The sequence below is a fragment of the Momordica charantia genome (assembly GCF_013281855.1).
Source record: "Momordica charantia cultivar OHB3-1 chromosome 11 unlocalized genomic scaffold, Mcharantia_2.0 BLBB01000011.1, whole genome shotgun sequence".
NCBI lineage: Eukaryota > Viridiplantae > Streptophyta > Magnoliopsida > Cucurbitales > Cucurbitaceae > Momordica > Momordica charantia.
Window position 1 is genome coordinate 2334340 of NW_028275159.1, and position 16764 is coordinate 2351103.

A 16764-nucleotide genomic window follows, 5' to 3' on the forward strand; every position below is an offset into this window, starting at 1 on the left:
GAGCAAAGCAATTTTGGAGCCAACGAAATTTTTGGGGAACTTTGGAATTGGACCGTCATGAGTTTTTTCTCTTTTTAAATTAACTATTTCTTTTCACCATTCACACGTGTGTGTAACTCTTTTTTAATGATTTTTGTATTATTATTATATTTATGACGGCACTCAAGGACGACATCATCATCATCGTCATGATTATTATTATTATTATTATTATTATTTTTTAGTATAATGCCATTATTAATTGTTATAAAATCGTGATTAAAAGTTTTAGGTTAAAGATGTATTTCAACTTTAAACTTTAATGCATCAATGTTACATGAGATAGATACTAATTATAGATACTAATTATGGTTTGAGATATGTTCGTTTTGACTTTAATGTTACATTAGAGTTACTTTATTAACTTTTTTTTAGTTTAGCACTTGAGTGAGAATAGAAGTATCGACTTTAATAGACAATTTATTCGGTGATCTACATATTTAGATTGACAAATTATTTTATTATCTAAGAGTAGACACAAACGCTAATTTTATTTGAAATTTAGCTTATTCATATAAATATTTAATAAATAAACTAACGTACAGGAAACTCATGTATCTACCATTCATTATGTTTTGTAAACGTTTTAAAAAAAATAGATAACATATAGAAACATATTGGTAAAACTAGTGTATATAAACTAGGATTTTAAAATACATATCAAACGAGACCTACCGTTTGATAATAATTTCAGTTTTTGGTATTTAAATAATAAGGGAAAAGTTAAAAACAAAAGGAGTAAAGTTGAGAGCAAACATTGCTTAGAGAAAGAAAGATAAATTATAGAGAGAAAATTTTAGACAAAAAAATTAAAATATATATTTGTTTAAGAAAAATAGATAAATAAAAAAATTTGAAAGAAAATTAAAAAAGAAAGAATTTAGATGTAGAAAAGTTGGATGTACATTTGTTAGAGAGAAAATATTAGAAAGATAAAAGAAAAGTTATAAAAAGCTAAATTTAACTTAGTAAATATTCAAAATTTGAAAGAGATAAATTTAGTAGAAAAAAATTTAGAGAAAAAAGAAATATATGTTAGAAAGAAATATGTCCAAAGAAAAAATGAAGTTTCAAAAACATTTTTGAAAAACAGAAAACATAAAATTTAATTGGGAAAAACAATAGATGAAAAACGAAATTGTTTTGAAACACCCTCTTAATTAATTATTTTGGTTCTAATAAAATTTTCTTGGAAGGTAGAAGAAAATCTAAAATCTCCTTTGAAAGAGCAAAATCCTCTATAGAGTCAGATTCCCACAAAGATATTAAGTTCGATGGTATTAATATTAAATGAAAAAAAAAATTATCTATTTGTTTTGGATCAGTCCCATAATTAAACATTTGATTTTAAACTAATTTTCATTCTTCAACCATTTACCTACAAAGCTTTTTTCTTTTTGGAAAAAACTTTGTTCCTCAAGGCCAACGCTTCTTATTATAATATGACCCAATAATAAGTTCACAAGCGTTGGCTTTGGGTTTTTCCAAGTTTTTTATAAAGATTCTCCCGTTATCCATCTACTAAACATTATGCTGGATTCCTTTACCTTGTGTCCAACTGTGTGCCCTCCACCCTAAAAATTCACAAAGAAAAATGCACAATTAAATCACTTGTGGTATGAGAAACTTACTTATTTTACATTGATATTAGTTGCAAATGTCATCTTATTTGTATAAGTTCTCGTGTATCTGCCTAAAATAAGAATCGTTATTAAGCCAACGAATTAAAGCATATGTCACAATATAAATAAAATCATTACCCAGCTACTTGATTCTCAATGAACCATGGCCTCCAATCATCGACAATGGAATAATTCAAATAATTCAAAGATTTGATCCATGCTTGAGTGTCCATAGATGGCACCATCATATCATGATCCCCACTATATTTGGATCAAATTAAATAATTAGAACAAATAAAATTCTGGCAAACAACCAATCATTTACCAAAGATTTATACATCACCTATAGATCAAAGACCGATAACCTTTAGAACTAAGGTTCACATGATAAGGAACAACACTTCTAATATCATATTGATAATCTTTTGACTTACATCTGAACCATTCTCCGACGCTGCCCTGTTTAAAAAGACAAGTCTAGATTCAATACACTCGTTAGTATTTAAAACATTCTCTTTCAATAACTTCTCTTTGTACTACCTCACGTATATGAAGTGCTCTTCGAACTTGGTCGTCGTTAGCCCAATCATAAGAAAGCAAGTATTTATACGTCTACATAACAAGTATGATTGAAGATCATTGGAGCATTTTCATAAAAGATAATTAGTGCCCAACTAGGTAAAAATATATATATAAAAGAAATAAAAGTAGAGATCTACGAGTAAAGAGATCATTGAAGAAATTACATCGCAGCCAGGGACAACAGGGATGTTGTAAAGAGATCTACGAGTACTAGATACATCTAGTCGTTTCGGATATGGAACTGGACAATTGGGCCACAAAATACATCCCTCATTAACTCCGGAGACACACTAAGATGGTGAACAAAAGAAAACACAAGATATATCAATTTTGACAATAGAAAAAAAAGTAAACTTGGGTAAATAACAACTATATATCATATCATATAATGTAAAACGATGCGCACAAACCTTTTGGTATGTATTGTAATGTCTTAAGCACTCTGCGTTATTTGGATCAATATTTACGTATTCCCCTTTGCAACTACTTTTCAAGGACTGTACATGAATTCATAGTTAAGATCAATGTTTACATGTTTATGTTTTTTTTTTCCTTTATATATTTTTTCATTCAACAAACTATATGTTACCTCAAATAATTCATCGGAGATGAGGGTCTTGCTATGAGCAAATGGGATTGCAAAATTTTTATTTGAACCGTTGATAGTCACAGGATTTCCTAATATGTATCCCTCACATTGGAAAAAGAAAAAGAAAATGAGTTAGTATTCTCCATTTTATGCATTTATCTGGAGCCCAAATGACAAAGAGAAGGCAAAAAAAAAAAAAAAACAGGGGAAAGAATTCTGATAAGAAACCTGGAAATTTATATATGTAAAAATATGCCTATTTCCTGTGACATTAAACAAATTATACCTTCTAAATTTGATCAAAACTATGAAAATAAAAAAGAATTTATACCTTCTAAAATTTTTTGAGCAATACCAGGAACAATCATACCAGAGTACGAGTCTCCGCCAACATAGAATGGATTTGATACAAATTCTGGATGTTCGACCAACCACTACAGATTCCAAGACAAAGAAAAGGAAAGAATGCTTGATTTTAAACAACAACACATGAAATTTTTAGAAGTCACTCTAATATATAAAACGTACCTTTCTCAAAAATTGATGAGAATGATTAATTTGATTAAAATCTCCCGATTTAAGATGTTCTGGAGTTGTACCATATGAAAAACCAGTTTCCATAGGCAAATCTACAAATATTATACTTGATTGCTAGAATTCATGCATTATCACCACATGAAAGTTAGTCTAACGATGGATGAAATACAATGAAAGAAGTTAAAAATGACCCTATTTCTTTAAGAACAAAACTTGCATAAATGAGATCAATATGCAAGTTTAGTTTTTCTTTTAACACTTAGAGAATATATAATTGTCACCTTGGTCCATGAGTAAGGGTTCAAGATTAGTTGAGGCAGGCTCCCATTGTACAATACTTCCTTAAAACTTATCGGACCTTCAAATAAATACATTATAAAATCATCACAATTAAAGTTGTCAATCAATTCAAATAATTAAAACATTAATCAAATCATAGACTATAATATTTTATACATGAGATCGAGCAAATGAATCTATATATTTACCAATCCCAAAGAGAAGTGCGGACAGGGAAGAGCAACCGGGGCCGCCGGTGCGCCAGAGAATTAGAGGATCTGTTTGGGGATTTCCGTCGGATTTGACAAAATAGTAAAACACTTGGGCTTCCTCCGAATCCCCCACCCCCACGTATCTGATTATATATACATAATTTCAAAATCCATAAATAAATCTCTCGTTCCAATTTCACTGAAACGAAGAAGAAAGAAATTAACTGACCCTGTTTCGAGTTCGAAAGGAAGAGGAGCAGGGAATCCCGGCAGAAACTTCACTCTCGCTCCGCCGGCGCCGGAGACCTCAAGAACAAGAACCAACAAAAACCAAAACCCCATCTTCCTTCTTTTTTCTTTTTCAGTCGTCTATTGAGTGAGAGAATAAATGCGATTGTTCTCTCTCTGAAATATCTTCGATCCAATTTTGCCCTGTCGTCCAAAACAAACACGTGTTATACAGAGAAAAAAAAAAAGAAACGTGAAAATGAATAATGATACTTATCGATATACCGCTAAAATAAAAAAAATAAAAAAATAATTGAATTTAAAAAGACCAGGCCCATAGAATGGACCAGCCCCTCCTGGATGGGGCACAAGTTGTGCGCTTATTTTTTTTGATTTCTCGATTTCTTTTTTTTTTCCTATAATAATAATATAATTTTTACTATTGATCCATATTTTTATTTCTGTTGATTTTTTTTTAACTGTGGACCTATTTTTCTTTTCCAATCTAATTATAAATTTTTAAACCTATCTTTCAATTTCTAATAACTCAATTTAATCATGGTATATATACACATATCAATATTTCATATCTTATTCAATTATGTAGCTAAGATTAGATTTTGTTATAAATTATTAATAAAACATAATTAAGGAACGTTGAACTTCAATTTATTCCTTTACTAATTTAAATTATTTTCATCGATCTTTGTTATTTTGTTCCGACATTTCTATCGACATCGATATTTTCATAAGTTACTCATATTTTACATATAAGGGATAAAAAGTGATCAATTATAATTTAATTAAGCTATAATTAAAGTTTTATTTTCTAATTAAAATAATTTTTCTTAATTTCCATAATTTCTATAATTTTTTTTCAAATATCAATCGACATATCAACGTGTCTGTAAAATCAGGACCTCGACATTTACATCCATATTGACATTTCGAACATTGATTACCGCTGAGATATGCTCGCTTTAGCACCTTCGTCTAGGGGTGAGCATCGGTCGGTCGGGATCGGTTTCGATCGGTCGGAGAATTTTCTTTTATCTCTTTGTACAAATCGATCGTTCAACCGACTGTTAGGTCGGTCGGTTTGATCGATTTTTGGCCAATACTAAACTCGAAACAAGGACTCCTCCAAATAGGTGGTGGTGTGACTAAAATGCAGAGATCATCTAAGGAGAGAAGATGGAGAAGAACGAATGAAGAGAAGAAAGAGAAGAGAAGAAAGAGAAGAGAAGTGGCGAGAGAAAATGGAAAAGAGAAGAGGATGGTGGGAGGAAAAAGGGAAAGAAATAAAAATTGAAAAATGGTTAAAGAAGGGCTCCTAGAAAGCCAAGTAGGTGGACAAAAAAAGGGATTAAAAAATAACAAATATATATAAATTATGATTCATGTGAAAAGATTTTTTTTTCCTTTCCATTTCTCCCTCTGTTTTTTTTTTTTTTTATTGTTTTCTTTCTTTTCAATACCCATCTCTTTTCAATTCATTTCTCCCTTTTTTTTTCCTCTCTTTTCTTTTCTCCCACCTCCCTTCTCTCATTTCTTCTTTTTACTCTTACCCTCCTTTTTTCTTTCAATCTTTCTTGTAGCTCTCCTCTCTCCTGTGGAAAACTTTGGGATAAAATTTCGGATTTTTTTATTTTTTGTATAATTCAGTTGGTCGGTCGGTTTCTTTGATATTGGAAGAGTCTAATCGGTTTTTCATTGTACAAAATTAACACCGATTGACCGACGTCGGTTCGATCTATTTTAGTCGGTCGGCTCGATTTTTCGACTTGGTTTGATCATCCCTAGCTTCGTCTTAAACCATTTGAATTATGCATAATTGGTATTGCGTCACTTATTAGATTAGTTGAACCTAGTTTTTAGTTAAGGAAACTACTGTCTTATTTATCGATTCAAAATATTTTTAAATTCCAAATAAAAGTATCCTACAGTTTTGTCTAAAATATTTAAGAACAATAAGTTTAAATCATATAGTCAATGTTTTAACAAATTTAAGCATCGAAACTTTTTCTCACGGAGAGGCAAGGCAAGGCATGAGTTTTTGAGACGATATGAGATGTTAGACGACTCTTTTAAATAAATTAAGATAATAGCAAAGGATAAAAACATAAAATCATGTATTCTTTGAATCATAATATTTGTAGAAAAGTAAGAAATATACTTCAATATTAATAAAAACAAAATAGAAAGATACAACCTGGACATAGTTCAATTAGTTAAAGACAACTAAAATAATCGTGGATTTGAGTCTCTATATCTCCACTTTGTGCTAGAAAATGATCTCTGTAGTTCATCAATATTCAATGGGGGTGTATTTGTACTTATTGAATTAATAATTTGAAATTCATCTACAACATCATTATCCCAGTTTCTTTCACAAAGTCATAATCATGACTAATATAGTTTCATTTGTTGTCACTTCCAATTTGTATCCATTCCTCTTCATCCAATGTCATCATATCACTATCATTGATAACATATTCCCTACCTAAACAAAATAAAGCACAAGAAAGAAAAAGGAAAGAGTAAGAAAGAAAGGAAAAAAAAAAGGAAAAAAACTGCCCAGAAAGATAACAAACAGGAAGAAAAAAGAATCTGGCTAATTGCCTCAAAATAGGACAAGAATCGTATAAATCTTTGTCGAAGATATAAATTTTCTTCTACAAGAATCGTATCGAATCAATTATACCAGGGTATGAAACTCCAACAACATAAAACAAGTTTGATATGAATTTTGGATCCACTATAAATTCTAATCCATTAAAATTTTTGTCATTAAAGAAAGAAACAACAAGGAAAAGAAGAGAGATTTTCATCCTTTTGTCGGAAGTTTTCACCAATATTAGAAGTGACAGACACCTGCTACCCATGTTGGAAAATTTGTAGTAGTACGAAACTACTACCACGTTGTATTCAAAATATCGTGGAGTCCATTAATATTATAATTTTATTTATAAAGACAAAAAAAATTATATTATTTTTTTAATACAATATATTGAAATATTTATTGAATTTTTCATCCTTTAAATCTAATTTTAAAACAACGCATTATAAGGATCGATTGGATATCCATCTTCTGAACATTGTACTACATTCTTTTTGTAAAAACTCTGTCGTGTGTCCTCCACCCTATATTTTACAATAAAAAATCACAAAATGACGTATTAGTAAAGAATACAGGTTAGGTAAAGTTAAATTTAGACAACTAAATGCATTTCCCCTTTTACCTTAATGGTCGCAAATGTCATCTTATTTGAATAACCGTACCCCGCACCTTGATTGACAATGAACCACGGCCTCCAATCGTCATCAATGGAATAGTTCAAAGATTTAATCCAAGCTTGAGTATCCAAGTGACTTACTATCATATCATATGATATCTGCTGATTGAATGAGTGATTACCAATATGGATTAAAAAAATCCAATATAAAATAATATTAATGATTAAATATCAGTGTATAATTCAACTAATTAAAACAGTACTTATCTCTCAATATTCAGAGATTTATAACCCTCCACATCTTGTAAAATTAAAAAAAAAAAATTATTCAATATTTATATTACCTATATATCAAAGAGCGATAACCTTCAGAATTGAGCTTATTGTGATATGGTACAACACTGTGGATGTCATACTTATAATTTTTCATGTCAATGCATCTTATCCATTTTCCCACGCTTCCCTGCAAGCAAAAATTTATTCTTATTTTGCCAAGTTGTATAGCTGATTATGCTTTTAGTTTTAAAAATTCTCAAATTTACCCTTAAATAAATAATTTTATTTAACAAATTCAAACACATGGATATAACACTTCGACATGCTATTTGAAAGAGATGAATTTTTTTCTTACCTCGTGTATGTGAAGGGTTTTTCGAACTTCTGGGTTATTAGCCCAATAAGAAAGAAGCAAATATATGTATTCCTGCATAATATAATTAAAAAAAAAATTCAAACCCTATAATAAAGTGGATAAAAATATGTGATGAAGTTAAAATAAATATAAACATTTTAAGATGTTTCTAAGAGATGGAAATTACATAGCAATCATCTGTAGGTATATCATGTGCTTTTGGAGACGTCGAGGGACATTGAGGTAGCAAAATATTTGCAGAATTAATCCCCGAAATACACTACAATAAGGGGAAAAGAGAGAGACCAAAATTAGTTTTTGTTATTTTAAAAAGTAGCTTGAATAATATATATGCGTCTACAGCTGGTCCATAATATTTCCGTAAGTGAAACGATAAGTAAACCTTCACATAAGTATCGTAATATTTCAAACATTCCATATTACGAGGATCGATTTTCTCATATTCTCCCCCACAGCTTCTGGTTGATGACTTTATAAGGAAAAAGAAAAAGAACATTGAGTTAGAGTATATTTAATTAGTTTCATTTCTCTTTTAGGAAAGAGGAAAAAAAAACCTTGATTTATTACCTCGAATAATTCATCAGAAATGAGAGTCGCCCTATGAGCAAAAGGGATCGCAAAATGTTTATATGTATTATGTATGGTAACAGGATTTCCTGATATGTAACCCTAATTTATATGTCAAAATTAATACAAGGGTAATGCTTACATAAAGGAGAAAAAATTGCAAATTATATATCCTATCCACAATTTTTTGGGAAACAAAAAAGGGAGAGAATCATAATCCCAAACCTGAAAGGATTAAATCTGAATTCAGGATGCTCAATCAACCACTGCAAAATAATATAAATAATAAATAACATTATTCATGTCAAAACAATCATAACTCCGTAGTAATTAACATATATCTCCAATCAACTTGTCTTTGTCTTTGTATTTTGGTGTGCAATAATTTAATAAATTATTCAATAGAAAATCTGACATAAATAAGTCTTCATTTATTAACCTTATGAATAAATGGTTATATGTACGTGAGTTTTGAAGTCATATGTAATAAGTTCGGTATTAGGTTTTAGAAATCGACGACAACAACAAAAATAATTTTTGATGCAAAGTTGAGTAATAAAAGATAGAAAATTTCAACATTTTGATAACCCTTTTATATTTGGTTTTATGTTTTTCAATTTTATAAACACTATTTCTACCGATATGTTTTTTTAAAAATATTTTCAAAATCCAACATCTCAAAACTCAAAAACTAAAAACGAGATGATTCAAACCTTTTGTAGGAACAAATAGGAATGGTGAGCCTGAGTGCGGTCTCCTGTTTCAAGAGCATCATGAATTGTGGCATAGGAGAGTCCAGTACCCACAGGCGAGTCTAAAAATATTATGTTCGATACCTGCCATTTATTAACAAGCCCCAACTAAATTACTCTAATATCTTATAAATACATATTTTTTCGGATTGGATATCTATGAATCTCCGAGCAAACTTATATACACCTCGACTAATCTTACCAGACAATATCTTATAAATATTATCCACAAATTTTTTAATACTAACACTAACACTAACCTTTGTCCACGAATAAGGATTTAACTCAAGTTCAGGCAACTCCCCATTATGTTTCTCTACCTTGATTTTCAGTGGACCTAAACATCAAAAGTTTAAATACCTCAAATCAGTAAGTTTCACGGTCACCATCACAGAACTTGCTTGATAATATTTTTATTTCTTATTTTTTATCGGAAGAATTTGTTGTAGATAGACTGTCACTTACTATATGTCATGTCCACCAATATTAAAGAATTATTTATAAATAAAAAATATTATGTGAATCAACGGAGTAGTTACAAGATATTTTCCCTTGTTCATCATTTCTTCTATTTAATGAAGAAAAAATAGAACTGTATTTAGTAACGATTATTTGTTTATTTTTCTTTATTTTTTATAATAAATAGAAATGTATTAGATAGTCCATTCTTGTTTCTTGTTATCTAAATTTTAAATTAAAAAAGAGTAAAAAATTAAAAAAAATTAATTATTTAGATATTTATCATATAACAGAAATAAAAACTTAATTTTGTTGTTTGAAAATGTTTTTTAAAAATGAAAAACATGAAACGAGAGAGTTACAAAACACTTGTATTTCGAAAACAATTGGAAATGAAAATCCGAAAAAAAAAAAAGAAACGTTAAGCCCTATTTTAGATGGAAAAACGATTAATCTAAAATACGAATTTCCTTCCCATCAAGATAAACGAAATTTAATTTTGATTTTACCAATTTGAAGGAGCAGGGCGGACAAAGCAGAGCAACCGGGGCCACCGGAATGCCAAAGAATGAGAGGATCGGTTCGCGAGTCCGTCTCCGATTTGACGAAGTAGTAAAATAGGCGCACAGATTCGGAATCGCCCACCCCAATGTATCTGACAAAACCACTAAATCGCAACTACAAACCACGACATTAGGGCAACACAGAACCCAATTCCTAAAACTAGGGCTTACCCGGTTTCCAGTTCAAATGGAAGACGCCCTTCGAAATCAGGGAGATGCGTTATGGTGGAGAACGAGAGCCAAAATCCACTCAAATCCATAAGTAGGAGAAGAAGAAGAAGAAGAAGCTGAAACTCGAGGGCCGCCATTTGAAGCGGGAGCAGAGCAATTTTGGAACCAAGCAAAATTTGGGGGATTGGACCGGTAAACGAGTTTTTTCGCTTTTTATATTAACCATTTCTTTTCCCCATTCACACGTGTGTGCGAATTTTTAATGATTTTGTTATTATCATACGTAATTAATAATGTCATTATAAATTGTTATAAAAGCGTGAAAGTAAAAGTTTTACGCTAAATATGAAGATTCATCTTTATACCATTTGACAATTTTCTATTTCATAAATGGTACGCCTACCTACTTTTTTTTTCAACTTTAAACTTTAATGCATCAATGTCACAATAAAATTATTTTATTGAGTTCAATAATTACTGGAGTGAATATTGAATTATTGAATTTAGAGGTGATAATAGACACTTTATTCACTAATCTATATATCAAATTATCAAATTGATATATTACTTTATTATCTAAGAGTAAACACAACATTTCTTTAATTTCAAAATTTAACCTATTTGTATAAATATTTAATAAATAAATTGACTTGCAGACAACTGATCCACTTCGAACAAGAATTATTTTAATAATATTATATTTCAACTTATATCCAAAATAATACTATTTTGAAACATACTAAAAGAAAAATGCATTGCTTGAAATTTATTCAAAAAATAATGTGTTGCTTGAAATGTCTGATCTAATTTTTTTTTTCCATCCATCAAACTTTACACTTTCTTATCTAAAATTCAATATAGAGCACTCTTGAACTGAATAAACCATTAAATAAAAAAATAAAAAATCACATATCTGAATTTATGGTCTACTGGAGTCCTCTAAAAATTATACCTATCAATAAATTTCCTCTTGATTCTGCTTGAAGATTGATGGAAGATAAAAATTCAAAATCCCAAATAAAAGGAATGAAGTAGAACGATATGAAAGAAGAAAATTATTTTTATAATTTTAGAGGGAAAGTTATCTATTTATTTATTTTGGGTCAGTTCCATAAACAAACATTTTATTTTAAATTAATGTTCAATCACTTACACAACTTTTATAAGGATTTTCCTATTATCCATCTACTAAACATGATGCTACATTCTTTTCGTGTATATTCAGCTGTATGTCCTCCACCCTAAAAACTCACGAAGAAAAAAAAAAAAGACACAATCAACCATTTGTTCTATGAAAAAAACCAAATAATTTTACATCAAATTTTTTTCTTACTTTTATAGTTGCAAATGTCACCACTATTAAATTCTTGAATTAAATCATACATCATAATACAAATAAAATAATTATCCAGCTATTTGATCCTAGATGAACCAAGGCCTCCAATCATCGAATTAAATCATACGTCATAATACAAATAAAATAATTACCCAGCTACTTGATCCTGGATGAACCAAGGCCTCCAATCATCGACAATAGAATAATTCAAAGATTTGATCCATGCTTGTGTCCATAGATGGCATTATCATATCGTGATCTCCACTATATTTGGATGAAATTAAATAATTAGAACAAATAAAATTCTTGCAAACAACAAATCAAAGTTACTAATTACCTATAGATCAAAGACCGATAACCTTTAGAACTAAGGTTCACATGATAAGGAAAAACGCTCTTAATTTCGTATTGATAATAATCTTTTTTCTTACATCTTATCCATTCTCCAATGCTTCCCTGTTAAGAAAAATATGTATAGATTCACAATAATTTTTCGTTGATACTCGAAAATTCTATACTAATAAATTCTCTTTGTACCTCATGTATATGAAGGGCTCTTTGAACTTGATCATTGTTTGCCCAATCATAAGAAAGCAAATGCTTATACGTCTACATAACAAACATGAGTAACGATCATAGTAACTCCCTCGTAAAACAAGAATTAGCTTTAGTAAAAATAGCTTATTTTCTTATAAAAAAAAAGTAAAAATAGCCTATTTTCATGATAAAAATGAGAAATTACAGCGCATCCAGGATGAATAGGAGTGTTATAGAGAGATCTACGGCCAGTTATATCATGTTCTTTTGAAGACGGAAGCACACATTTGGGCCACAAAATACATCCCTCCGAGACTTTCAAAATACACTAGTATAAAGAACAAGAGAAAACACACATATAACAATTTCGAAATTCAGTAGTATAAAGAACAAAGAGAAAACACACATATAACAATTTCGAAATACAGTAGTATAAAGAACAAGAGAAAACACACATATAACAATTTCGAAATACAGTAGTATAAAGAACAAGAGAAAACACACATATAACAATTTCGAAATACAGTAGTATAAAGAACAAGAGAAAACACACATATAACAATTTCGAAATACAGTAGTATAAAGAACAAGAGAAAACACACATATAACAATTTCGAAATACAGTAGTTTGAACATAGCTTAAAAGTAAACAACATTAACAACTATCATATCATATAATATAAAATGCATTTACCGACCTTTTGGTATGTGTTGTAATTTCTTAAACACTCGACATTACTTGGATCAATGTTCACGTATTCTCCTTTGCAACTAGTTTTCAATGACTGTACACGAATTAATAATTAGAGCAATTCTTCTCCTCTCATTCCCTCACTATTTTTTTTTTTTGTGTGTGTTAATTAATGTTTTCGTTCTTCATATTTTCTTCCCATGACAAACTTTATGTTACCTCGAATAATTCATCAGATATGAGGGTCTTGCTATGAGCAAAAGGGATTGCAAAGTTTTCATTTGAACCCCGAATAGTGAAAGGATTTCCCAATATATATCCCTAACATGGGAAAAAGAAAAATAAAACCAGTTAGTATACTTCATTTTGTACATTACAATTGGCAACTCAAATGACAAGGCATTAATAATAGCCGAGCGAAATAATTCGAATCACAAACCTTGAAATTTATAAATGGAAAAATATGCTTATTTCCTGTGACATTGAAAAAAAATTAGGAATAGTGATTTATCCGATTTGACGAAAACTATGCCAATATAAAGAATTCGTACCTTCTAAAATTTCTTGGACAAGAATCGGAACAATTATACCAGAGTACGAGACTCCAACAACATAGAATGGATTTGATATAAATTTCGGATGATCAACCAACCACTAAAAATTCCGAATTTTTAACATCAAAGAAATAAACGACAAGGAAAAGAAGAATGCTTTGATTTTAAACTAACAGGAGATTTTCACAAGTCACTTTTCATGAGTATATATAATACATACCTTTCTCAAAAATTGAAGAGCATGGTGAATTTGGTTAAAATCTCCTGGCTTCCGATCTTCTGAAGTTGTACTATATGAAAAACCCGTGCCCATCGGCAAATCAACAAAGATTATACTGGACTTCTAGCAACCATTATCACCATAAAAGTTAGTCTAACAATGGATGAGATACCATGAAGAAGTTAAAAACTAATCTTTCTTTGAGGACAAAATTTGCCTACTGGTTGCCCACTTTCAAGATTTTGAAATGTGTTTTATTAATATTCAGGGGTTCCATCTCAAAACCAATTTGCGATGGGAGGAGTAGCCCATGTCTATTATAAACCATTGTTAAGTCCCTTCTTTTATCGATGTGGGATCCTTAACATGTTTAAAAGAAGAAAAAAGTTTCTGTCTCTCCCTATCTAGAGTCTCAACTACCCTGTATCAAAATCTCAAGATGGGCAGCAAGATGGAGAAGTTTTGTCCTTACAGAACAACTGTCACCTTGGTCCATGAGTGAGGGTCCAAGATGAGTTCAGGTACGCTCCCATTGTATAACTCCTCCTTAAAACTAATGGGACCTTTAAATAAATGCATTACAGAATCACAACAATCAAAGCTGTCAATCACTTGAAATAGTAAAATGCAATGGCAACGAGATGAAATTTGTTGATGAAACTAAATGGAAACATTTATGAAGTTGGTATGAATCCGGGGATGTTTATGATGAAATGAATAATTTACCAATTTCAAAGGCAAGTCCAGAAAGAGCAGAGCAACCGGGGCCACCGGGAAGCAAGAGAAGGAGAGGATCGGTTTGGGGATTTCCTTCAGATTCGACGAAATAGTAAAACAATTGGACTTCCTCCGAATCCCCCACTCCCACGTATCTGTAATTTCAAAATCCAACTAAACTTCTGCTTCCCATTTCTCACTCAAATCCAAACCCTAGACAGAAGAAGCAGAAGAAATTAACTAACCCGGTTTCCAGTACGAAAGGAAGAGGACCTGAGAATCCCGGCAGAAACTTCACCCTCGAGTAAGAACCTCCGCCTGCGGCGGCGGCGATCTGAAAAAGAGCAATCGAAAAAACAGAGAAGCGGAAGAGAACAGTGGCCATCTTGCATTGATTGTTTCATTTTTGGACGGATATTAAATAATGCGACTATTTTGTCTTCAAGTTATATAAAATCCAATTTATTGGACAAAGGAGAACATTTATTCTCCGAGCTCTGGCCTACTAAAAAGAAAATAGTTTTTTAATCGGTTAAATTACTATTTTGTTTTTGTACTATTTAATCTTTATATTTTTAAATATTTATTTTTTGTCGCTATACTTTATCATTTTTGTTTCTATTTACAAAATTGTAACACAAATTATATACATAACTTATAAACTTTTCAATATAAAGTCATGGATAATAGAAAAAAAGAGATTAAAAATAAAATTAAGAGAACAAAATAGTCGTCTTTTAATGTATGACAAAAACGACATATAGAAAGTACTATGATTAAAATGAACCAAAGCTGAAAGCATTGTTTCAAATGTCGAGCGATACGTCGATATATGTTGCTCGACACGTCGACCCCCTTCTACATTTTGACCCATTCAAACATTATACTTGATTTCTAGTCTTTCTACATTATCGCGCTGCAGGAAAGCTAACCCAACCATGGATGAAATACAACGAAAGAAGTTAAAAATGGCCTATTTCTTTAGGAACCAAACTTATGCATAAATGAGACAATATGCAAGTTTGGTCTGTCTTTAATAGGCCAACAGTAACACTTAGAGAATATAATATATAATTGTCACCTTCGACCATGAATAAGGGTTCAAGATTAGTTGAGGCAGGCTCCCACCCATTATACGACGTTACACTTCCTTAGAACTTATGGACCTTCAAATAAATACATTGTAAAATCATCCTAACTAAAGTTGTCAATCCCTTCAAATAAACAAATAATTGTCAAAACGAGCATAACTCTGACATATACCCCCAATTAAGATGGTGTGAGTTCGAATCTCTTTCCCAACATGTTGTACTAAAAAAAATCAAATAATTAAAACTTTAATCAAATCATATATTATAACATTTTATACATGAGATTTAGCACATGAATCTACATATTTCGTTCTGCTTGTCGTTAATTTTAATTTGATCAAATTTTACAAATAGTTGTTTATTTATCGTGTGATGAAAACTTAAATTTGTACTAGTTTTTTTTATTTCTCGAAATCCATGTCGTGTGACTTATACTAGCAGATCTCTATAACTGAGATTCATTAACTGAACCGAGCAACATTGTGATCAGCGCATGACTCGAATTTGAAGTCTCAAGGTAGGTGGTACCTTAAGGCCCAAAGTTCTTGCCAATGCACCATCCTCAATGGAACAAATTGTACTAGTGCTACATAGTAACAAGCTATATTTAAGGTCAACGCTTCTCGTTTCCACTTTTATTAAAAAATTTAGTATTTGACTTCTATTTATGTTTATTACTTCTTATTTTTTAGAAACATTTTTAAAATTGTATAGAAAACTTGAAAATAATAAAAAGTAAAAAAGAAGTTTTTTGTTTCTTGTTATTGTTTCAGAAGAAAATACTTGGCTTCTCACTAGTAAAGGATAAATCTTGTCCTTACCACCATTAAATATTTGATAGAAAATACTTGGCTCCTCACTAATAAGGCGGAATCGAAAAGCAAAAACAAAAAGTGTTTTTAAAAAACGATGAGTTATCAAATATTAAATGGTGATGTGGACAAGATTACTCCTTATTAGTGAGGAGTCAAGTATTTTCCTATTTGAAAACTCATCATTTCTTAAAAACACTTTTTGTTTTTGCATTTCTCCCTCTTAGTTGTCAGATATTTAAGGGTGGTAAAAACAAGATTCCTCCTTACTAGTAAGCAGTCAAGTATCTCCTTGTTTCAAATTTGCTCTAAAAATAA

General features: G+C 30.5%; 1 protein-coding gene and 2 pseudogenes across 6 annotated transcripts; all 3 read right to left on the minus strand.

Annotated features, from left to right (window-relative positions):
• Nucleotides 1–1300: 1300 nt before the first annotated feature.
• LOC111008419 (serine carboxypeptidase-like 13) lies at nucleotides 1301–4289 on the minus strand. Of its 4 annotated transcripts, XM_088120241.1 has the most exons (14): nucleotides 4090–4289; nucleotides 3858–4003; nucleotides 3651–3727; nucleotides 3361–3483; nucleotides 3164–3266; nucleotides 3061–3095; nucleotides 2833–2934; nucleotides 2654–2740; nucleotides 2408–2533; nucleotides 2202–2273; nucleotides 2005–2120; nucleotides 1800–1922; nucleotides 1680–1728; nucleotides 1301–1613 (listed from the first exon to the last, which is right to left on the minus strand). In XM_088120241.1, the coding sequence occupies exons 1-14, from the start codon at nucleotides 4200–4202 to the stop codon at nucleotides 1533–1535; spliced, it is 1353 nt and encodes a 450-aa protein (XP_087976367.1). In that variant the 5' UTR covers nucleotides 4203–4289; the 3' UTR covers nucleotides 1301–1532. The 4 variants fall into 4 exon arrangements, with proteins under 4 accessions (XP_087976367.1, XP_087976364.1, XP_087976366.1 ...); XM_088120238.1 differs by lacking the exon at nucleotides 1680–1728 and having other exon boundaries at nucleotides 4090–4287; XM_088120240.1 differs by lacking the exons at nucleotides 1680–1728; nucleotides 2202–2273 and having other exon boundaries at nucleotides 4090–4288.
• A 2685-nt stretch (nucleotides 4290–6974) lies between these two features.
• Nucleotides 6975–10879, minus strand: LOC148208011 (serine carboxypeptidase-like 13; annotated as a pseudogene). Its single transcript, XR_015789049.1, has 11 exons — nucleotides 10489–10879; nucleotides 10264–10409; nucleotides 9556–9632; nucleotides 9257–9379; nucleotides 8544–8809; nucleotides 8359–8445; nucleotides 8143–8235; nucleotides 7956–8027; nucleotides 7669–7787; nucleotides 7331–7508; nucleotides 6975–7232 (listed from the first exon to the last, which is right to left on the minus strand). The product of XR_015789049.1 is annotated as a serine carboxypeptidase-like 13 (transcript).
• Nucleotides 10880–11771: 892 nt separating this feature from the next.
• On the minus strand, nucleotides 11772–14977 carry LOC111025886 (serine carboxypeptidase-like 7; annotated as a pseudogene). Its single transcript, XR_015789048.1, has 12 exons — nucleotides 14789–14977; nucleotides 14553–14698; nucleotides 14313–14389; nucleotides 13827–13949; nucleotides 13604–13706; nucleotides 13492–13526; nucleotides 13272–13373; nucleotides 13060–13146; nucleotides 12567–12689; nucleotides 12362–12433; nucleotides 12162–12280; nucleotides 11772–12088 (listed from the first exon to the last, which is right to left on the minus strand). The product of XR_015789048.1 is annotated as a serine carboxypeptidase-like 7 (transcript).
• Between the last annotated feature and the right edge of the window lie 1787 nt (nucleotides 14978–16764).

Bases quoted from the DNA above. Each gene is read 5' to 3' on its own strand.
- LOC111008419 (XM_088120241.1), bottom strand. From the start codon at position 4,202: ATGGGGTTTTGGTTTTTGTTGGTTCTTGTTCTTGAGGTCTCCGGCGCC. The intron at 2,274-2,407 runs GTAATTTCTTCA...CTTGTTATGTAG, and splicing joins CTGTTGTCCCTGGCTGCGAT to ACGTATAAATACTTGCTTTC. The intron at 1,923-2,004 runs GTGATGTATAAA...ATCCAAATATAG, and splicing joins TATCGGTCTTTGATCTATAG to TGGGGATCATGATATGATGG.